Source organism: Physeter macrocephalus, chromosome 7 (genome assembly GCF_002837175.3).
Source record: "Physeter macrocephalus isolate SW-GA chromosome 7, ASM283717v5, whole genome shotgun sequence".
Lineage (NCBI taxonomy): Eukaryota > Metazoa > Chordata > Mammalia > Artiodactyla > Physeteridae > Physeter > Physeter macrocephalus.
Window position 1 is genome coordinate 96,789,478 of NC_041220.1, and position 23,081 is coordinate 96,812,558.

Consider the following 23,081-nt stretch of genomic DNA (forward strand, 5'->3'; position numbering starts at 1 on the left):
TATTTATAAATCCTCATTAGCCCCATCTCACAGATGAGAAAAACCAAGGCTCTGAAAGTTTCAGCAAGTTGCCTGAAGTCTGTCGTAGCTGGAGGGCAGGATTTTACTAGAACAGAGTGACTCTAGATCTATACCACGTTCTACTGAAAAGGCAACAGCCTAAAATCAGTCAGCCACGATTCTTATCACTAAGAAGCTACTAGTTTGTGCTCTGAAGCAGTTCCTCCTCATAAAATAAGCAACTGGGCTTTCTCTTCATCAGCTTCAGCTTGTTCAGTGTGAGGGTATCAAGGGGTAAGTCTGAGCAAATTTTTTCGTTCTTTTCTTCCTGAACAGAAAATGGACAAAAATAAAGATGGAGTCGTTACCATAGATGAATTCATCGAAAGTTGCCAAAAAGTAAGTAACGATAGTAAAGGAACTATCCCTTTTGCTTCCTTAACAGCTGAACTTAGTCCTGCCAGCCAGCCACCATGAACTGAGCAAAGTATAAAGATCATATGCCTAAGATCACCACTTCTACATAGCTGAGATGAATAAGCCTACCACTCTGAAAACAATCACCAATTTGCACATTCAGTTCATCAGCATTTATTGTCTACCCTGAGGCAGGCTATGAGGGAAGCCCTGGAGAGATGAAGGTTGCACATGTGTGTTTTTGCTCTTCAGATCCTTTAGAATATTCATCACTGAGGATAAAACATATGTGAGACTTGAATTGTTCTTTTCCCAGAACTAGCATATAACACGTATCTTGTCTACCATATCCTCCGTAGATTTAGAATTCCAGTACAGCCAAGAGTGTATCACTGGCCAAACTTGTATCCGATTTCTAAGAGAAACATCATTGCTTCAATGTATGTGGACAAGAGATGTCTTTGGCTGAACCAGTAACGGTCTTCAGCCACAAAATTAAACAGCAGAAAATTCTCCCTGAGGAAAAGTCCATGTGGTTCTCCACCATCTGGTGGCAGACCAGTATTAGCACACCTAGAATTATTTGACTTGACATGTGGGTAGAACCACGATTAAGAATTTTTAAAATAATTATGGAGACTAAGAAGTTTGTTGGTGCTTTAGTTTTTCTCATTAGTTTCAAGTTGATATACTTTCCCTTTCCTGATGCCTGCCTTTTTCTCAACTCACATTTCAATGTGATGGTCTTTGAATGAACTTGGTGATATCAACCTGCTTAATGGTGGTATTGTTACTTGGCATCTAGTAGTGGAAGTCATTAGTTCTGCTACCATTTTCCACTGCTATTAACAGTCACAAGCTCCAAGTGCCCCTATCCTGCCCAAAGTCTGTCCCCCTAAGTTTCTAAGGAACATGCTAAACTGCAGACAGACACTGGGCAATGGTTTCTCACAAACAATCCTTTCTCTGGCATTGAGAGACCATTCTTTTTTGTGTGTGTGTGGTACGCGGGCCTCTCACTGTTGCGGCCTCTCCCGTTGCGGAGCACAGGCTCCGGACGCGCAGGCTCAGCGGCCACGGCTCACGGGCCCAGCCGCTCTGCGGCACGTGGGATCTTCCCAGACCGGGGCACGAACCCGTGTCCCCTGAAACGGCAGGCGGACTCTCGACCACTGCTCCACCAGGGAAGCCTGAGGCCATTCATTTTTAAAGGTTCCCAAAGGCCACACAGATTTAGCCCTAACAGACTCAGAAAGAGAGGTGTAATTACTGCAAACCTGTCTCCTAAACCCCAACCTCCAATCTTCATGAAGTTGGCTCTTAATTAGCTCACACACAAACCCTGTATCCTTCCATGTGTACAAGTCTCTGTGATTTGGCGGGTGATTACCTAAAATGCCACAGTTTGCCTTGCTCGCTTTGATTATGCTCTGCGCCTCTCCAGTTTCCATGCAGGCATTCTATTAATAATTTGAGAAATATCCCCTCTTAACACCAAGTCAGAGTTAAATAAAGTGTTTAAAGCCTAGTAGACTCAGCAAAACATAAAATGGGCTCTCCATTACTTATCTGTGTGGAAAATGGGTAGAAGAGTATTTACATTTGCAGACCCCTAGTACCTGAACATTTGGCATAGGCGTTGGTGGAGGGTGGCAGTACTTAGAGGCAAAACAGTGCACTTTCCTTTGCAGAGGTGGTGAACTTAAGTCCACGTTTTCTCCCTTACAGGACGAAAACATCATGCGCTCCATGCAGCTCTTTGAAAACGTGATCTAACTTGTCGAATACGTCCTCAATCAGACAAATGTGAACGATTCTATCACACAAAGTTGGAGCTACCACTTTTAGCATAGATTGCTCAGCTTTACACTGAGGCATATTATGCAAACAAGCTTTGTTTTAATATAAAGCAATCCCCAGAAGATTTGAGTTTTCCATTTATAAATGTGCATCCTTTTCATAATGCCACTGAGTTCATGGGATGTTCTAAGTCATTTCATACCCTGTGAATATGCAAAAGTAATAGGATCTGGCATATAGTTTTATTGATTCTTTAGCCATGGGATTATTGAGGCTTTCACAGTATCGGTGATTTTAAAATAGCTGTGTTTTTTGCTATTCATTTGTATGTATTCAGCCCCAGGATTTTAAATTGTTTTCTGAAATACTGGCATCTGCACTTAATTTCCAGATATTAGTGTTCATGTTTGTATGCTGTAATTCCATTTACACTTTAAGTAAACAAAACAAGATTACTACAATTGGAAAATAACAAACACATAGTCCCAGTTTCTCTGGATTTGCTTCCTTCTGTTAAAGACATTCATTTACCTGGCATTTTTTTATAACATGAAACAAGTCAGCTTATCACCAGATGTCAGCATATGCCTAATAAAGCTTATTTAATAAGCATTTCTTAATTTTTCATAATACATATTACAGCCAAGGCCTACATGATGTATGTAATTTTGGATTTGTTCAATCCTACAGGTTGACTATTATGTCACTAAGTGGAAGCCCAAGAAGGTGTGAAACAAAGCGAGGATGTCCACAGGCTTAGCAAAGGGTCAGGACATCTGTCATCCAGTACATGGCAATGCTTAGCAACAAGTAATCCTTAACTGCATTCAAGGCCTATTCCATCCTCTCTCCCGACTCCCTCATGGCACCTTTACATTACATGCCATTTAGGAACAAAGAAACCTTTGCTACCCTAATGCCTACCAGGAACAAACAGCAAGCAGAATTCACGTTGAAAGCACCAGTGATTCCATTATATCGAGAACTATAATACCAAAATTTAATAGAAAAGGAATATAAAAGTGCTAAGCAACTCATCTGGATTGTATTATGATTGAGCTCATGATAAAACTCCAATAATTCAGATTATTTTTAATGATCTTAAGCCAAAATTGTAAGGTTGCCACAATATTACTAAAGAAAGATACACACACCTTCCCTGTTTTGCAGAAATATCACAAAAAGACCAAGAGGCTAGAGTAGGAGGAAATTTGCAACTGTCTTTGCAACAATAAATCAGGTATCTATTCTGGTGTAGAGATAGGATGTTGAAAGCTGCCCTGCTATCACCAGTGTAGAAATTAAGAGTAGTACAATACATGTACACTGAACTTGGCCATCACGTGTTTGTGTAAATTCAATGTGCACATTTTGTATTTGAAAAAGAAAAAATAAAAGCAAATAAAATGTTTATAACTCTACTATGTTACAGGTCTTTATTTCAATAAATTTTATAATTACTAGATTAAAAACGTTACATTTTTCTTATGGCATTTTCTAAACGGTAGAGATCTCGGTCTTCGGGTGGAGCTAAGTGCAAGGAAAGAGGAGTCAGGGCAAGGCCAGTGGGCAGGCAGGCATGTGAGCTGATGTGACCTGAGGATGTGACAAGAGTAGACACCTGAGGAGAGAGTGTGCCAGACAGGGGACCAGGAATGACAGGAGCTGTGAGGGAGAAGGCGCATTTCTGCTGTTAATACTCTTCAGAAATTCCTTGTATTTTAAATTACACCTGTGAGATTGGGTCTGAAATGAGAATTACAAAGAGATCACTCTCGGTACCTGAGGGTGGAGCAAAGAAAGGGTGTTCTCCGAGGCTTCCGGGACAGAATATTGCTGCCCCTAATCTCCAGCCCTTCAGAAGTCTGTCAGCCTTGGATTTGGTGTGGCTAGTCGGGTCCCTAACGGCTCTCTTCCTGCCCAGATGTTTCTCTCCCTCTACTCCTTTCTCTGTGGAATGATCCAGAATCAGCTTCTATTACATCAACATTCAGAACTACACTTGTAAATTATGTTTTAAAAGCTTTTTCAACTGCATTAATTGTTAAACATAAGCAAGCACAACAAAATCACTGAATACATGTAAGACTTTTAAGTTAATTTCTGAGTATCTTCATGTACTGAATATCAGTATTTTCAGACTATGAAATACAAAAATAACACTTACTTAAATACAATTAATACCTAAAGTTTAGGTAGTTTTAATGATTTGTAATAAACAACCATACTTATAAGAGAACTTACACATTAAAAATTTTTTTCTTAAACTAGAATACTCGAAATTATTTCCAAGCATTCTACATTATAAAATACATATTTACAAATAATAATTAACAGTGAATTCACAAATGTTTGTCCACTATTTGAAATTTTCATAGACTTGATAAATATAAAACCCAGGAAATGGCAAAATGTCTGAAAATAAGTGCACAGCTACACACGAACTGTATAAATGTTACATATAAAAGGCACTAGAAAATATATACAAACACATCCATTGTAAACTAAATAACTGTTGCTCACACAAACCATAAAAAATATGAAAAAATAAACCCCACAAGGTTGTACTATTATAGAACTTTTTTTTAATAGTTTTCCATCATTAACCATTCTTTTTTTAAATGAGTAACTTGTACTAAGATTCAGTGGAATTGTGTATACTCATCTAAAGCCAGCAATAATGAAGGGTGGTTGTGATTTACAAAAGAATAAAGTGAAGTGAATCTGAAAAGGTTCCGTGCATACCCATGGTCAGCGTTTAACACCTGTCACCAGGGCTACTTTCTTCAGCAGTATATGGAGCAATATGTTGGAATTTTAGATTTGATGATGGTAAGGCTTCCCTGTCAACAGAAAAAAATTTAGCCTCATTAGTATCATGCAGGGTTCCCCTAAGAGGTACTACATTTGCAGGAGCATGCCTAAAAAAGTATTCAAAACTCCAAACATACAAAATGGGATAGGAGCAGAGTGATGGGAACAGAACTGTTTTTCTGAGTTAAATAAAATATACGTTGTCTCTTTTTGTGGTTTAAAAATATTTAACTAGAAAAGTAGTTAGGAACCAGACTACCAGTACTTGAATCCAGCTGCATGCCAGTCACTTCACTGTCAAATCTGGGGCTAATTACTTCTCTGCACCTCAGTTTCTAGCTCTTTACGGGGGGATAACAACAAAAATCCACCTCTGAGGGATGGAGCGAAGATTAAATGAGTTTAATGTCTAAAATATACTCAACAGAGTACCTCTCATGCAGTAAGTTCTTACTTGCTCGATAAAGATCAGGATGTATATATGTATGTATCTTTTTCAAGACTAATGTGTATATCGTTTTAAAAGAAAATTAAATCAGGCTGAGAATGAATCAATTTTAGTTTAAGGCCGATAGCAAACTGATTAGTTCTAAGAAAATGACGCTGGCTGTCTGTAACTGATATTTTAGTTTCTCTAGAAGTTGAGTCTTCATCATTGTGATACACGTGAGCCCTAAGAAATGAGAAACTATAATATTGAGAAGAATCTCTCATAATGAAAGACTAATCTCCAATATTTAAAGAAAGAGAAAGATGTAAACATTTAAGTTTTTAGAAAGGAAAGAATATCATTAATTTCATGATGGATTATAAAGTACCTAAAGCAAGCACAATAATAATTAAGCCAAGGGGAAGTCTTTGATATGTGATTGAAACTTCCTGTTGCAATTACATTAATTATTACTAAAATATTATGTAGGACATTAGAAGGGGGAACAAGAAGAGCAAAAGTATGAGGGAACAAACAATACTTAATAGCCCTTATAACTTCAAAATCTTTTTAAATTCTGTATTAGCATGATTAAAAACTAATGAGATTGAGTGGCAATAAGAGAACTTCCTTGCTAGCTATCACTGGGACCCTTGGATTGGTCACCTACATCCTCAGTATTCCCCCTCCAAATCCTAGTGTGCTATTTCTAACCTGTATTTACTAAAAAACTATCCCCTCCTCCACACACACCCCCAAGAAATCTAACCTGCTGGGCCCACCCCTTTCTAATCGCCCATGTCCCATACCAGCACAGGATGTGTGAAAACCATCTGGGGAGAGTTTCAGATTGAAAAGCCTTGCCATGTTATTGAGCATGTGTTTATCTGCATTTCACAGAGAGGGAAGGGCAAATTATTTCGCATTCCAATTCTCAGAACAACACATTTGTAAGCAAGAAGAATCTCCTTTCTGCTGGGAAGGGACACTGGATTGACTGCGGGATGATTCTGTGCATCTCAACAAGGTGTCAGAAGGCTAACCCTCCGCCTAGACCCTCACACAAGAAAGAAATTCATTATCTAGTAGCCCAGGGACTGACTTCCTCCTTATAAACTTTATTCTAGGCATTCATCATGAAAAGAATATAATCAGTTTTAAAAGTCACTGAAATTGATCAAATTAAGTAATTTAGGCAACGCTTAAACTCAAACATCTGCCATTTTAAGATTGTATCGATCACGCAAATTTTCTTTATAATCAAATACCTAGAGTGAAACTAAGTTCTACAATGTTAAGATAATCTCATGCAACTCTATCATTAAGATCTGATTAAATGTAATCTCCAAAACATGGTGGAATTACTGCATTATGGAAATATTTCCAAGACTAGATTATTTGAACACTTCTTTCAAGTGATGAAAATTCAATTAACCCAGTTATTTGACAACACACAGACAGTAATGAAATCCCCCACGGCTCTGCACCTTCTTACAAGTTAGACTAGTCAGCTGAATCATTCCTCTGTGTGCACGTGAGCATGTTCGAGCGAGCACACATGCCTTCCAGACAGAACAACGCAGCCACCTGGGAACCTCATTTCAATCTTCGATTATGGGCAGATTGTAAATTTTTCAGACAGAAAAGATGGCAAATGAAAGGAAAAATAACACTTTTTCTTCAATGAGTTAAGTTAATCCTTTTGTTTTCTGAACTTCCCAATAGTCAAAGCAAAAACATACAAAATACAACCAAAATAAAAAAACTGTACAGCTGTACTACACAGAGTGTGGTACGGTAAGCACGGTGCAGTGCACAGGCCCTACATTAACCTGGGTCTGAATCCTCACGCTTATAAACTGTGTGACCTACTGTATAGCACAAGGAACTATACTCAACATTTTGTAATAACCTATAAGGGAAAAGCATCTGAAAAAGAATATGTAAACACACACACACACACACACACACACACGTATAACTGAATCACTGTGTTGTACACCTGAAACTAACACAACATTGTAAATCAACTATACTTCAATTAAGAAAAAACAAAACTGTGTGACCTCGGCAAAACAGAAACTCTGAGCTCTAAAATGAGAATAATAATATCAACTCCACGTGGTTACTTGAGCCTGAAGTGAGATAATATATGTTATGCAGTCAATATCACAGTACAATTGAAATTTTTTAAAAGTATGGTTTATGGGGAATAATGTTCACTTACATTTCCACCATGCTGCTCCAGCTTCTGTAATGCAGTGGTGATTGGTTCTTTGAATTTCTTGTCCCTTAGTCTCCTGGAAAGCTTTTCAAATAAGATTAAGGGAATGAAATGATTTGAAAAAGTAACACTATTCACTATAAACATAAGTAAAACTTCACTAATAGGCTAACTAGAAATAATACCATTGAGTCCTCACTGTATAGTAAGTATGTAAACCCCACTTAATTTGTTTTAGATTTCAAGGTTTCTTTTAGGAAACAACTCATTAAAATTTACATATAATAGACACCACTGTATTTGTTTAAAAAAAATGGATTTCTATTATTTGAAATAATACCAACCCCACAAAATCTACTACAGTACTAGCATACTGTAAGTTTTCCAGAGTTAAGTTTTCTAAGAAATTGTATACATTCCCATTCTGTAATTTGCAAGAGCATCTGCAGGACTACAATGGAGAGCTAAGCTTCTAAAACACACGTGTTTCCTACAGTTAAAAAAGGAAGAGACGGGCTTCCCTGGTGGCGCAGTGGTCGAGAGTCCGCCTGCCGTTTCAGGGGACACGGGTTCGTGCCCCGGTCTGGGAAGATCCCACATGCCGCGGAGCGGCTGGGCCCATGAGCCATGGCTGCTGAGCCTGCGCGTCCGGAGCCTGTGCTCCGCAACGGGAGAGACCACAACAACAGTGAGAGGCCCGTGTACCGCAAAAAACAAAAAAAAAAAAGGAAGAGATAACAAAGAACAGAGCATTTACATGAATAACTCAGTAACAGTGGCAGGAAAAAGAATCAGACTAAAAACCACAAGACCACCTATCACCCCCAGGTATGTCCTGAAGGGGCCTCCTTGGACAGGTGGAGCTCTGGCGAAGAAGGGAGAGAGCACAGGTGAGCAAGAACAAGAGCAAAGAGGGAAACAGCGCAATTCAGGCCCTCAAGCACAACTCATAACTGTGTTCTCCCACCAAGTGTCTGCAACACTCACCCAAAGACCTAAACATTTCAGCTACAGCAGGACTTGCTCATGGCTCCACTTTCTGGGGATAAAAATGGAGCCCAGGCAAGAATTCCTCATTGATCAAACACATAAAGCCCCTGTCCTAGAGTAGGTTTCTGGTTCTTCCTCTTCCCAGATCTGTGAGTAACCCCGGCATACTTCCCACCACTGAGCACTGAGTAATGGGGTCCTTTTAGCAGGTCATCAAAGGTTAGGGAGGGTCAGAAGAGACTCCCAGAAAGATAAAAAAAAAGTGAAAAAAGCAACTCTAAAAGAGAGGACAGGCAGGGCTTATCAACATCCTGGGGATGAACAGAAAAGGTACCTCTTATAGATCTTAAGTTTGCTTTCTTCGAGACCATGTTCTCGGGCAGGGGAGTGCAGGACGAACAATGAACCACCACCATCAGAACCACCACAGATGCCCACTTACAAAGTACAGATTCTTGGTCCCACCCCATAAACTGCTTTATCAGAATCGCAGGACAAAGGCCCAGGTTCTGCACTTTTAGCAAGATTCCCAGGTGATTTTTTTCTTTCTTCCTTCAAGTTTGAGGATCACTGTCCTAGGGTCAGTGGACAGTCTCTCAGAGTTGAAGCTCAGAAAGAATATGACTTATTTCACATATGAAGAAAATCAGTTGTATATGGGTTCAGTAACTGGTTTTGAAATTCTTTTTCTAGAAGACGAGTCCTTTCTTCAAATAAACATCTAATGTAGAAGTTTATGAGACATGAAAGTGGAGCCTTTCTGGATGAAGGGGGTGGTGGATGAGGGGAGGGGAGGGAAGGAGGGAGCATCTAGCGCCTCAGTGGTCCTCATGGTATGTAGCTAACAGACCAGGGACAAACCTCCACATGTCCTATTTCCAAGGACCTCTCCTCTGTGGAATCCCACTGGGGTGTGAAGGCCAGTGTGGTAGCTAGGTCTCCCCAAAGTGTTGCCACCCCAGGAAGGGAAGAGGCCCTTTCAGTCAGTCCTTGTCTTAGAAAAAGCAGAGCTGCAGGGAGGAATGTTACTGACCAAAGATTAATGCTACTGTCCCTTTAAAAAAAAAGAAAATAGTTTAACTGTTGATCTGGTCTTCTCCCTCCACCATACTGGGCAGGAATGGGAGGCTGTTTAGGAATCTCAACTTCCAGTTGGGGGAAGGATCCTTTTCTCTCCATGTCGCTTCCTCTTCACCGCATCCTAATTCTCTCAGAGGATGTCCTTGCTACTTATTTCTCCCCCAAACAAAAACCAACCTCCACAAGGACAGGGGGCATATCTGGTTTTGTTCAGCATTATAGTCCCCGTGCCTCACATGATACCTGACACAAAATGGGAGGGCAGAGAGCAGCAGATTTATGTTGAACTGCTGAGTGTTTGAAAAAAGCAATCAATCTACAGTGAGTCGTTCTACATATTACTGTGAAATTCCTGTAGTTAGTCAGCCACAACCCAACCTGCTGACCTAAGGGTGATAAGCCAGTATCTGCCAGGATTCTCCTCCTTCTGTCCTGAGACTCCCCATATGTTAACATTTGAGAGTCTGGTCTCACTCTGTCTTCTCCCCACCAGACCCATGGTGAGACTTTATCTCCTACCATTTCTAACCACAGCACCCCTACTTTCACCACCACCCCTTCTTTCCATAGGCTTAGCCAGGTGGTTCCTGGGGTGTATTAGTCTATCTGCATAATAAGAAGTTAAAAATACACTTCTAGGATCTCTCAGGTGGATGGGTCCAAGAAAAAAGTGGAACTATGGTCAACATAGATGTCTCTGCTCTGAACTACAGAAGGATGCATGCAGAGAAATCCTAGCTACAGCTTATCCCAGCCAGGACTTTAATCTTTCTTTCCGTGTGTGCAGTAAAGGATTAACTCTGCATAAAGAAGGTTTGGTCCTTGCCCCTGGCTCCTGGATGGAAACCTTGAAGTTCTTGGAAAGTCCTTCCAGATAAGAGTGTCTTTGTTTACCTGGGGCCTTGGGCCACACCAGATAGTCAATGCTAACAAAAGTGATTTCAGTGGGGGCCTCGGGCCACAAGGTATCAGCTCAACTTCTAGAGGCTGGAGACCAAGGTCAACCAGGCAGGCAGGCGGTGATGCCATGTGACAAACTTCTAATGAGAACCCTTGGACACCCAGGCTCAGGTGAGCTTCCCGTGCTGGCAATACTCCATGCATCATGCCAGACGTCACTGCTGGAAAATGCAAGCCCTGGCCACACAGCTCCACTGGGAGAGGACAACTGGAAGCTCCACACCTGGTCTCTCTCAGCCCTGCTCCATGCACCTCCTCCCTTGGCCGACTTCAATCTGTGTCCTTTCACTGTAATAAACTGCAACACTGAATAACAGCTTCTCTGAGTTCCATGAGTCCTTTCAGCAAATTGTTCAACCTAAGGGTGGTCTTGGGGACCACTTGAACTGCAGAGTACCCCAATATAAGTTCGTGATATGGTTAAACTACTCCTAACAGGAAAATGTCTCATCCTGAATGCTAGAGACTCACTAAAAAACTTACTATGTGAAACAAAGAAAAAGAAAAAAGATGAAAAACATCACTTTGGCAATATCCAATTCCACAAGAATACGTATAAGCTCTTCTTATAATTCATAGCCAATCCACATAGGCATGAAGTCCTCACACTGTTCATTAATTTTTGTCCATTCAACTTCTGCTTACTTTGATTACAACTCTAAATTTGCTCATGTAGCTGCTTTTCATGTCCACTAGTAAAAATACTTTATGAACCACTAGGTCTGATGTCTATATTTTTTGGTTAGGATGATAAGGTTTTCTTAACGTTTTGAATCATTTTAATGATTAATTTGAAGCCATTACATCAGGAAGAGATACATATACACAATCCTTCTCTAATCTTTTCAGTACTTACACTTGTAAGCAGATGTTTCAGATGGTCATTTAGAGAAGGGCCAACAATGACACTTAACTGTACCAGAGCATTCAATCCTCTTTCAAACACTTCATCATCCAAGTGGACCTGGGGAGGGTTGGGTGGTTAGGGGTGCACAGGCAGGGACAGAAAGAGGGGAGAAGGAAGGATGGGTAAGGAGAAAGGGCAAGCAGGTAGAGAAAAAGAGATTGAACATTCAGTCCTAGAAGATAATCAACCAAACCCAGAATTTAAAACATAACCTTTAGTACAGGACATCTAGAAGCAATAACCAAATTTGGCTTGACTGAAACATTAATTAAAAATATGTTGTAGCCTACAGAAAGACTGATTTGAGGTTCATTATTTTCTCTAATTACTCAAGATGTCCCTTTTTACCTTTAGTACATCCTCCCAAGGTGTCTTCCAGTAAGTAATCATCTGGCCCTGAATAACAGTGGCCTAATACTGCACACACATCAAAATCACAGGTGAAGAACAAATTTGAATACAATTTGAAAGAAAAAAAGACACAAAATGTTCTAAATGTACCACAGAAAGTCTAAAGGAATAAAGGACATACCAGAGCTGCCTTCAGCACAGGAATCAGTCTAGGAAGCAAAGGCACAGCTTTTTCAAGAGCACCTGTGACCAAAAGTAATTCTCTAAAACCCTCCTTTGACACAAAGGTGTATGGATGTTTCGTCTCTCTCAGACCCTGCCAAAACAAAGACAAAAACATGATTTACTACCCATTTAGTGATGCTAATACCAAAAAAATTAATCCTTACTTGTGTAAGTAAAAATCAAGTTTTATTATTATTGTTTTCCTATTTGTGAAATATAATTTCAGTAATTACAATTTCAATTAAACTAAGAAATTGTGGAACACAGGACATACATGAGGCAGGAGGGATCTCTAACCAAGAAAAGAAGGAAAGGAAAAGAAAAAGAATACGAAAAAAATAAAAGGAACAGGAAAAATCAAAGGAGAAGCAAGGAAAAGTATAAGAAATAAAGAAAAAGAAAACAAAGGAAAAAAGAAAACAGAGAAAAAAGAGGAAGGAGGATGGGAGGGAGAGGAAAGAAATAAAAAGAAATAAAGAGAAGGAAAAAAAGCTCACTAGGATACTAAAAACACGTATATACTCCCAAACACTGCCTGAAATCAGAGCAAATTAGTCTAAAATGTATGTTAATAAACTCCACTTTATGAATGCAAAATTACGGGACCCCTTATCTTAAAGGTGATTTTGCAACTTGTTTAATGACTTTCTAAAATATTATATTTCCTTCATATTTAAATACTAAGACAAATCTTGTACTATGTTTAAAATGCATCGTAAGATATCAAATGCCATTTTTAACATCAGAATGTCAAACAAAAATATGAAAAAAAAAAAAACAGTGTAAATCATTTCTTACTATGCCTTTCACCCCAAATGCATTAGGAATAATTAGACAGTAGTCTTTTGATTTAACTGATCACTTTGAGTCAGGATAAAATAGGTACCTTTTTTGAAAAGATAAAACAAAGAAAGAAACCTAGAGGGGTGGGATAGGGAGGGTGGGAGGGATATGCAAGAGAGAGGAAATATGGGGATATATGTTTATGTATAGCTGATTCACTTTGTTATACAGCAGAAACTAACACACCATTGTAAAGCAATTATACTCCAATAAAGATGTTTAAAAAAAAAAAAGAAAGAAAGCAATGGCAACATTCCCTCAGTTTGACTAATTATTATCTGGAATATCTATAACCAGCTGCAGGGTCATGCCTAAAAATACTAATTTTCAAACAATTTGTCCTTGAGACCAAACTATCTGCTTCCAAATGGTGATGAAACACTTCTTCTCCTAGATGCTGTCACGCTTTTGAAAACTATGATGCCAAGCACACCAGCACCATTTTGGAACACAGTTCTATGGTCTTAGGAGCACCCCTATCCTTTTCATTTTAGAGATGAGGAATCTCAGGTCAAGAGGTGAAATGGATTTAAATAGTGGTGGTTCTGTCACTATTTCCCCATTATTAAATGAGTGGAGTTTACCCAGTACAGAAATAAAAGCATTGGTGTTTGGAAAACGGGTATTTAAAAGACTGACTTTATGAGGTCTAAACTAAACTCAGAGTGCCTTTGGGGAGTCCCCAGGTTAAAGCACTCCCCGTTCCTTGTGATTAGCTAGAGTATGTTTTCAAAGGTATCACTATAGTTTTGATTCATCTAAAAAATTGTTTGCTACCATATATAAAAAGTTTAAAAAAGAACTAATGAAATATTAGAACATCTTTAGTTTTCAATACCAAGTTTAAGAGACTGATTAAAATTTAATTTCAAAATAGGCTACCCATAAAAATACACTGCTTATTACACCAAAATACCTTCTGCAAGCTGAGGTACAAATTAAGAAAAGCTGAGACCTAAGAAAATTCGGCAGTCTTCAGTAGTAACTGTTATGTCCATTTAAAAGAGCAAGCATACTTGGAAAACTAAAGGAGGAACTAGAAACTCTAAGGATTCACTATAATTAAGAAATATCAATCAGCACAATTATCTACTTTTCTGTTTTGCCGCCACCTGGCCCTCCCCACTAGTTTTACAGGAAAAGCAAATGTTTCTTTAAATGAAGAAAAAAAGCTTGAGTTTTTTCTGTGTCATATTTTATTTAGATTACTTATTATTGTATGACTTATCCTAGAGGCACTGCCTATTCAGTTTAACACCATCGAAGCTCTTGCTGTCGTTCTTAACATCAACAACAACAAAAATGATCCTTAACTCTTAAAGAAGACAAGTATCTCAAAGGTTAAGTACAACTGGTTAATTCACTTCTCAACTTCTGACTCTAACTCTATACATTTATAAATAATAAAATTCACAGGAGATATCACTACTCTCTTCAAGCTAATACAATGCCGACTGTTTTCCTGACACAAATGTTAAATAATATAAAGGAATCTATCAGCAGTTTTTCTAAAATCCTCTACAAAAACCATCTCCATGATATTCGACTTAAAACGCACCAGTAGGCAAAAGCCCAGAGAATTCTCCCAAAGAACATTAGGTAGGTAATATCAGTTCCCTAAGAAACATATCATATTAATGGTGCCTGCTTCTATAAAGAAAGACCAACCAGTAATTGTTATCTGATGCAATATAAGTTCAAATCAGTGATATTCCTCTGATTTGACTAATTCAATTTGATTCCAAGAACTTCTTAAAAATTAAATATGAATATTTTTTCCACTTATCTACAAATACCACTGCAGATTTCATGTTTAATTTCATATTTATAAAGCTGTTTAAACAGTTTAATAAACATATACCAATCATAATTAGTTCCTAAGGGAATGTGGTGCCTTAATACTGTTGTTTGGCTTTTATTTCAAAAGTATTTACTGATGAGTTACAAAATAACATTTAACACAATTTTAAAAATTTGTTTTCCATAAACATTTAGGAAAGACAGAGTATTTACCTCAGCTAAAGTAATAAGAAGAGGATCAAATGGAAGCTCTTCAGGAGGACACTCCCACTGTAACCTGTGTTTTACTGAACCATGGACCAATCTAAAATATAAAAGGCAGTGCATGTAACAAGGACAACATATATTAAGCAGTGATTATCTAACATATACATATTCTTTCTAGAACATAATCATATTAGAATTATTTTGTAACATGTAGGAATACTATGACCTTAAATGATGTCACAAAGGCATCTTATAAAGCAATAATTATATATTTATAATCCTACAAATTCCTTCTCTTTTAGCAAAATGGTTTGGTGGCAAAATTTAACAGCTCCACATTTGTTTAGCCTCCAATTTTGGAGTTCCAGCATGTTGCTATTTGTGTCTTAATGCAAATGTTACATTTGATATGTTTCAGTTATAATTATAACCAAATAATATAGACAAAACTATAGCAAACCTACCACAAAACATGCAAACAAAATGTGATAATTAGAAACAATGATTTTTTAATAAGTAACATTATTTTTCAGATGTAAATCATTTAACCCTAACATGAATAATCTAAAGGCAAGCCAGGTTTTATGCCTGTTAAAGAGAAGAAAACTGAGGCCAGGAAGGTGCAATGACCCATGCAGGGTAACAAAGAGGTAGCCCCTTGAATTAAAGTCACTGCCGCTACTGCTTTTTTTCTTTTTAACAGCCTTTATTGAGACATAACCAACACGCAATAAAATTGACATTGTTATACAGAATTTGGTAAGTTTTGATGAATACACCCATGGAACCATCATCACACTCATGACCGTGAACTTATTAAACACACTCAACTGTTACTTCACACTCCTTTTGTAATGTTCTCAACTTGACACCTTCTTTTCATAATAGCAAGAAGCCTCGGCAACACTGTTTTTACATTTTTAGCAATAATAAATTCTTGGAGTGGGGAGGGGGTATAAGACCCTTAAAATAGAGTTTCAATTCGGAATGCAAATACAAAATAATAACAACAATAAATTAAAGAATGCTTCCTGAGCTTATTTTTCACTCCTAGCCCTCCAAATCTGAAAATACCACTAAAAACTACATTTCTTTAACTTCAGAACAACAAAAAGAATGTTTTGATTATTCTTTCCACAATGAAAACAAAATTTTCTATCATTTATAACAGGCTAAAACTGGTTATACTTAGAAGAAATCAATGTTTCTCAGTAGTGAAATCTTAAAATGATATCACTCTATTAGTAACCTGCATTGTTTGCTTTAAAATAGTTTTGATCTCTATCCAAGAGGGCTACAAGAACTGCATCAAAAGTAAACAAAAACAGCAATATTACTCATTAAGAGATATAATTTCGGTAAAAAAATTGTAAATCTTTGATTTTTGAAGTATAATTAAAAAATAATGAAACAATTTCATTAAATTGTCGACTTCCAGTTCACGAACAAAAAAGGATTATTTATTTGAAATTTGCCCAAGCCTATGAATGCTTAAATTGTTTTAGAAACTGGTTCATTCAATTTCTTAAATTATTTGGTGGTTTACTGTAGATCTACCAGTAATTCTATTTTGGAATTAAAATGATTTTCTTCAACAATGTCCCAGGATCTATACCACTCAAACAGCCAAGGTATGAATAAGTCACCATTATTTCAACCTCCCTAGTAAATAAAACTTTCAAAACTTTAAACTGAAAACTGTATTGATTTTACTCAATTATTTTGAATAATATGGTCAATTATAACTTGTACTGATTTTACCTGCAAGGAACACCTCCCTTAGAGTAAATAGCTGCAAATGCAGAAGGGGCTCGTGACTGTTCACCAAACTGAAATAAAAAATGACAAGAATACAATAAATATTACTATCATCTCCACTGTGTGATACCTAATCAACTTCAATCCTGTTGCAGTCAGAGGCAGATGGACACCCTGACTTGCAAGCCACCAAGCTCATATCAAGTACTCAGAAAAATGGCTAAGAAAAATGATCAATCCTCTCAATACTGAAACCACAACCACAAACGCATTTTGTATATTTCCTTTTACCCTTAACTTGTTTCAGAAAGCTTGAAGGTAGCTGAAACCATATATAAAATAAATATACTATAGATAAATATTTTTAAATATAAATACTATAAAGAAATACAATAAAGATAATAACATCTTTCCACCCCTTCTGCACTGTGACCTTTCAAAGTGAGGACTAAATGGAGAAAAGGTGTACAGGGAAAGTATAATGTGTTTTCAACCTCCCACACATCTACTTCTCCTCCACTCAAATATGGACGGTCTTGGATGGTCAGAGAACCTGTAATTTCTCCAATCTGGTTTTGTGCTTCAATAAAAATCAAAGGCTTAGGATGAACAGGAGTGACAGAGTTGAAGACAGAGCAAGACTCTCACAAACACATGCCCGGATGTGTCTGCTTAGATATATAACTTCACAACTTTCAGTTTTCCTATATAATTATTTTATGACTAAATTAATTCTATATGCATTCTCAAAGACAATTTAAAAGATGATCAATCACAACAGTTAAACAATCGCAGCATACATAATTTCAATATAAGTGATCAGAGGCTTAAGAATTTAGGCACAGAAAGTAAATAGTTTACCACATGGTACTTTGAACATAATCAAATGAAACATAGCTGTCTAAATTACAAAATATAAACTTACTAATCTATTTTAAAGATACAACTAGCTAAAAAAACTTTTTAAAGTCACAGTCAGTAATTTTAAAATGTACGTAAAAGTCTAAGTTTAGAATGAACCCTTTTTCCTCTGGAAAAACACGTATGTTTTAAGTAAAAATACATAAATGACATTTCATTAAAATTTAACATTATAATAAAAGATTAATTTACAAAGCTCAATCTATGTTCTGTGTGACAATTCACAGCAATACTAACGTTTTATTTCTCTAATTATAATTCGTGCTAAGAAAAATGTAAGTCTTAAAAACTGTGGATAGATCAGTGAATTCTCAAAAAGTGAATATACCTGTGTACCAACACTAAGGTGGAAAACCTGACTGTTACTGGTGCCTCTTTCCAACCCCTTCCCACCTTTTCTCCCAAAGGTAACCACTGTCCCGACTTCCAACCGATTTGCTTTGGATCAGGAGTTTTTACATATATTAGACATGGTCTTTTCTAATATACCCTATTCTCAAGTCAAATCATTAAATTATTTCCCAAAGCTTTCCTTAATTTTTAATAAAATTTAGACTAGGGCCACTAAATATTACTAAAGTTTTTCTTTAAAGAAAGGAAGAAAATTGAAGTGTCACCATAAACTCCCTCAACGAAATATGAGAAAAGGAAGCAAGAGCACAGAGATATCAGGGCATTTTTCACATGTTTGATTTCCTTGACACTGCAAATTACAGAAAGAAGTGAAGGAACTAAGAAGCTTAAACTATTTTCCATTTTCCTTTTATAAAGTCAGAAAATCTCCTTCTGCCCTTGGATAGTTCATTGTATCCTTACTTAAGTATCTGCCATATTTTACCTGCCATCAAAGTCCATGTCTCAGCCACTCTCATAATCCCCTTTAAAGGCTGAAACCATTATCATCTTACCCTATGTAAGGCTGGGCCAGACACCATCTGGTATTGGAGCACGAATGTTCACTTTTTGGATAAACTGATCTAGAAACTTACAATTACGTACTTTTATGTACATGAATCTTATGTTTGCTAAATCTGATTAAATTGCTGTGAGAAGGCAAAACAAAACTAGGGCTGTAGTTAAGAATTCTAGTGGAGCTCATTTATAGATGATAGACAAATGGTCAGAGATTTTATGCAACTATAGAAGCATGTATGTAATTCATCCTATGGCAATTGAATACAAGTTTACTCATTGATATTAGGAAGTACAATAACCATAGTAAAGTTAAAAAAAAGAAAGCTGATATGCAATTTATTTTATACTCTACAATACTCATCCAGGAATGTGATAGGATATACCAAAGCTGGTTTTTACTTTACACCGTCTCACTTCCACACTCACATCATTATCTCCATTCTTCATCATGATTACCATATGCCTTCCTTCACCACTAGCTTAAAACTAACAAACAAAAGAACTTGGGATAGCATTCAGAATGGCTCAATAAAATGTCTACTACTTTGGAAATCTACTGGGTCAGGAATCTCTTTTGTACCTACAGGGTTAATTGTTTTAGGGTTAAGTTTATCACTTGGTCGAGGATGAAGTTTTCTTGCAGATTCTGGAGAACTGGTTGACGAGGAGGATCTCCTTTGTTGAACTGTAGTCCTATGTTTTATTTGTGCACTTGATGATGTCTTTTGATCACAGTTATCTGGAAAGAACAGAATATCAACAAGGAAGAGGTGAAAGCTCATCCTGCATCCATCAGTACAACAGAATGTGTCATTAACAAAATTTACCTCTTCATTTAAAAGCAACATTCTGTACCTGTCACTCTGTTTCTTAACTGTACGCCTCTATGGCACTCGGATTTCTGCATTGCTTCTCTTTTACTCCTGCAGTTAAATGAAACTTGATTTCAACTTTTTGGGGAGAAGGATTCATTAACAATATAAAGACCAAACAGAACAGAGTAGGAAATACAGTAAAAGAGCCACAAAAAAGGTATGGTATGGAACAAAATACCTGAAAGACCAATAAGAAAATATGAAATTATATCAACTTCAATGTCGATAACAGTAAACTAAAAACCATCTGTAAGAAAGTAAGATGTATAAAAATATGCATTTTCCCATTCAAACAGTCTAAATATACGTCTAGAAACTCAATTGTAATCCTCTGGCTATATTCAGAAAATGCAGACCAGATTTCTGGAAAAAGTGGTTGGCATGGCCCATAATGTCTTCACCTTCTCTGGCCTCCATATTTCCAAAGTTCCAAATGTTAACATCTGCATAACAAGTCCTACTTTTCCAGTGGCAAAATGAACTCTCCTACTAAATGTACCATAAGTTCCCTAAACTGAACGTAACCAAAACTGAAGTTATCACACTGAAGTTATGAACCTCTTGTTAATTCAAGGTACAACCAGTTTTCTGGCCCCTCAGGCTGAAAAATTTAGGATCATTGTTGTCTCCTTTTCTTCCATTTCCTACACTCAACCCTACAGATGTGATCAGTGTGGTGTGACAAGGTAGGAGCTTTGGGCTCAGATCTGGGTCTGCGTCTCATCTCTACCAATTATATGTTTAAGAATTTCAGCAGATTATTTAATCTCTCTGAGCCTTGACTTCTTGACCTATGAAAATGGGGGAAATAATACAAACCTATCAAGGCTGCTATTGAAGGTTAAATAAGATAATATATAAAGTTGCTTATCCAGTGAATGGTGGTTCACGTCTCCCTCTTTCACAATTCCCTCTTTTCTGCTAATGGGAGGGCTCTAATTCATAGCCCTTGATTTCCTGCCTAATCAAATTATTTCAAGGAATCTTCCACCATAACACTCAGACTCATACACTCAACTGCCTGCTGGTATTTCTAGGTCTAGCTCCAATCCCAAGTGCCATGCAGCCTTTCCTGATCTTCTGTTTCTCAAATGTCCACATCCATAGCACTCTGATTTATGCACTGCTTCCTTCTTCTTATTTCTATTTGATTACTCCATTCCCCCATTTATATGACACTCCAATTATTCTTCCATTAGAGCACTTCCCACTTTAAGTCTTTAATATAATTATTTTTCTAAAAGATCTGTAAGATCTTCCCTTAAGGCAACACAGGTGAAGTCTTCTTCCACTTCCAAATGACAGCTTTTCAAATATTTGAAGACATGGGTCATAACTCCTTAGTTTTCTCTTCTTCAGGATAAATGCTGATGCCTTCTTAAATGAGTACTAACATGAGATTATTTTAATTTACTTGACAAATTAGAAATCTTCACGAGGACAAAGCTCCATGTAATAACATTCAGCCCCCAAATATTTCAAATACGATGTGACCAAAGTACCTTGTAAAGATAAACTAAATGTAAGATTATTTCTGTACACAGAATAATTTTAAATTTCAACGTTCTTGATTTAATACACTGATCTAATTTTCTCATCCTACTACCAGCAGATGAGTTACTTCCCAATATTACACTTCACATTCATCCCCAAGGCATTTTCTAGAAATATGGTAAATTAGCTCATTAAATTTGTCAGATAATATTCTAAGATAAGCTAAAGCAGGCTTCAATTACGTCAACCTAATACTGCACTTCAGTGATTATTCAACAAGTATTTACTGTTGCACCTGGTCTCTGTTCTGAGAACTCCTGATGGGGAACAATATGATCTAAGTTTCTGTTTAATAAAAAAAAAAAATCTGTGTCAAGGAAACTTGAGTTTCCTCAAGTCTATAACTGGGGATAATTACAGAAACTAGCTACTCTAAAAGCAGATGAAGACTTTAGAAAAGTGGTTGGCACATAGTAAGTACTCTATGAGTTTAGCTATTGTCATTTTCTTTATAATGGTACAAAATGTTTTTAGTATTAGTATTACTAATAATAGTGGGGGTCAATGTAACTAAATTATGTTTTCTCCTTTTTGAAAAATTTGGTTTAATACTTGTGCTATCAATTTGAAGACCTGATTTAAGTTCAGTTTTTTTTTTTTCTGGTTGTAAATTGTAATAGCTGTCATATCTGAAAAAGATGCATCACAAAGATACCTACTTACAAACAGAAAAATAGCATTGTTCGCCACGTCAAATCATGATGCACATTTTTCAATATTACCTTCCAATTCTGCAAAAGTTGTTGTTAGAATGACTCAATTTCTATCTATCTCCTTTTATGTCAAATAGCTGTTTCTGTAAGGCACTAACACGAAAATGCTACGTTATATTTTGAATAAGTTCAAAAATACACTGAAACTCTTCACTTGAAAAACATGTTAGGGGCTTCCCTGGTGGCACAGTGGTTGAGAGTCCGCCTGCTGATGCAGGGCACAAAAAAAAAAAAAAAAAAAAGAAAAACAGGTTAGAAAATTGAGATTCCAAAGGTTTTAAGTATACAGGACAGTTTTTATGTGTAATACAATTATGTAATTTTCAGCAACAATATCAAAACATACACACGCACAAGGATGCAAACATTTCTCTGTCCACTTCCAAAACACCCTGTTAGTTTCTTTCCAAAACCATTAGTTTTTCAGTTACTGTTAAAAGTATAACCCTTTACTTTACAGACAAATGAAGTGTACTCAATTTTTAAAAATAATATCTACCTAGCAGCATACCACTGACAGCAAACCCAGAGCATAAGTTGTTTGTAAAGGAAAAAAAGCTTAATTCATCTTACACTAAATTCTTTTGAGTGCTTTTTGGTTAAATAACATGTGGAGGGTGATGTAAAGGGTTAATGGTGGGAGGAAGTGAAAAAGCAAGAACTATTTTGTGTTCTAAATATTGCAACAGACACCCCTCAATCTTTTACAAAACAATATAAAAATCCTAAATAGACACTAAAATCCATAAATCCACTTAACCCCAACACCTAAACTATGTCACAGCATCAGAGAGCATACAAACCAAGAAGGGCCCCACTGTGGACCCCTCATTTTTACCTTAGGTTTCCTTAGATGCTGCAGGTCATCTACAAGGGATTATAGGCATCTGGGTCAATGCCAGGAAAGTGTACTCTTGTTTCATTGTTTTGGACAGTTCATATATCCTATTTCTTTTCCCACATGCATTTTCTTCCCGCACTTGGCTTTGAGACCACTGCACTAAACTATCTGGCAAATTCTCAGAGGCAGAGGCCACTTTTTTTTTTTCCTATTCTCTAATCTGGTGTTTGGGAAGTTCCAAAAGTGTAACAGGAGCCCCACAAAAGAAGATGAGCTCCATCTCTAAAACTCCTTCAAATTCCAAAGAACAGCGACACTGCCCAGTATTCACCTATCCCAATCCTTTTCACCATAAAGTACTGTAAATCCAAAGAGCCAGTATTAAGGGTCTTAATATCTTCTTTCCATTTTCCTAGCCTCTCCGCCTCCAACACCACACATTTCCAAATACCTAAG

The 23,081-nt window shown here is 37.1% G+C and overlaps 2 protein-coding genes across 8 annotated transcripts in view; one reads left to right on the top strand and one right to left on the bottom strand.

Annotated features, from left to right (window-relative positions):
• KCNIP4 (potassium voltage-gated channel interacting protein 4) overlaps positions 1-3,639 on the top strand; it is a 1,248,962-nt gene extending 1,245,323 nt beyond the window's left edge. For 2 of the 3 annotated variants that reach the window (XM_028492099.1, XM_024119504.1), the window contains 2 exons: positions 337-399; positions 2,146-2,230. In XM_028492099.1, the coding sequence (XP_028347900.1) occupies positions 337-399; positions 2,146-2,193 (111 nt within the window). In that variant the 3' untranslated portion in view covers positions 2,194-2,230. Of the gene's footprint in view, positions 1-336; positions 400-2,145 lie in introns of all 3 variants that reach the window. The other variant, XM_024119502.1, reaches the window with a different exon arrangement.
• The window catches only part of PACRGL (parkin coregulated like), a 58,092-nt gene that overhangs the window by 1,731 nt on the left and 33,280 nt on the right, over positions 1-23,081 (bottom strand). For 2 of the 5 annotated variants that reach the window (XM_024119500.3, XM_028492097.2), the window contains exons 2-9: positions 19,498-19,565; positions 19,227-19,381; positions 16,810-16,877; positions 15,055-15,145; positions 12,155-12,289; positions 11,572-11,679; positions 7,689-7,769; positions 4,962-5,060 (exon numbers count right to left, since the gene is read on the bottom strand). In XM_024119500.3, coding sequence (XP_023975268.1) covers positions 5,004-5,060; positions 7,689-7,769; positions 11,572-11,679; positions 12,155-12,289; positions 15,055-15,145; positions 16,810-16,877; positions 19,227-19,381; positions 19,498-19,565 — 763 coding nt within the window. In that variant the 3' untranslated portion in view covers positions 4,962-5,003. Of the gene's footprint in view, positions 1-3,656; positions 3,883-3,999; positions 4,193-4,961; positions 5,061-7,688; positions 7,770-11,571; positions 11,680-12,154; positions 12,290-15,054; positions 15,146-16,809; positions 16,878-19,226; positions 19,382-19,497; positions 19,566-23,081 lie in introns of those variants that run through there. The other 3 variants (XR_008617846.1, XM_024119501.3, XM_028492098.2) reach the window with 3 other exon arrangements.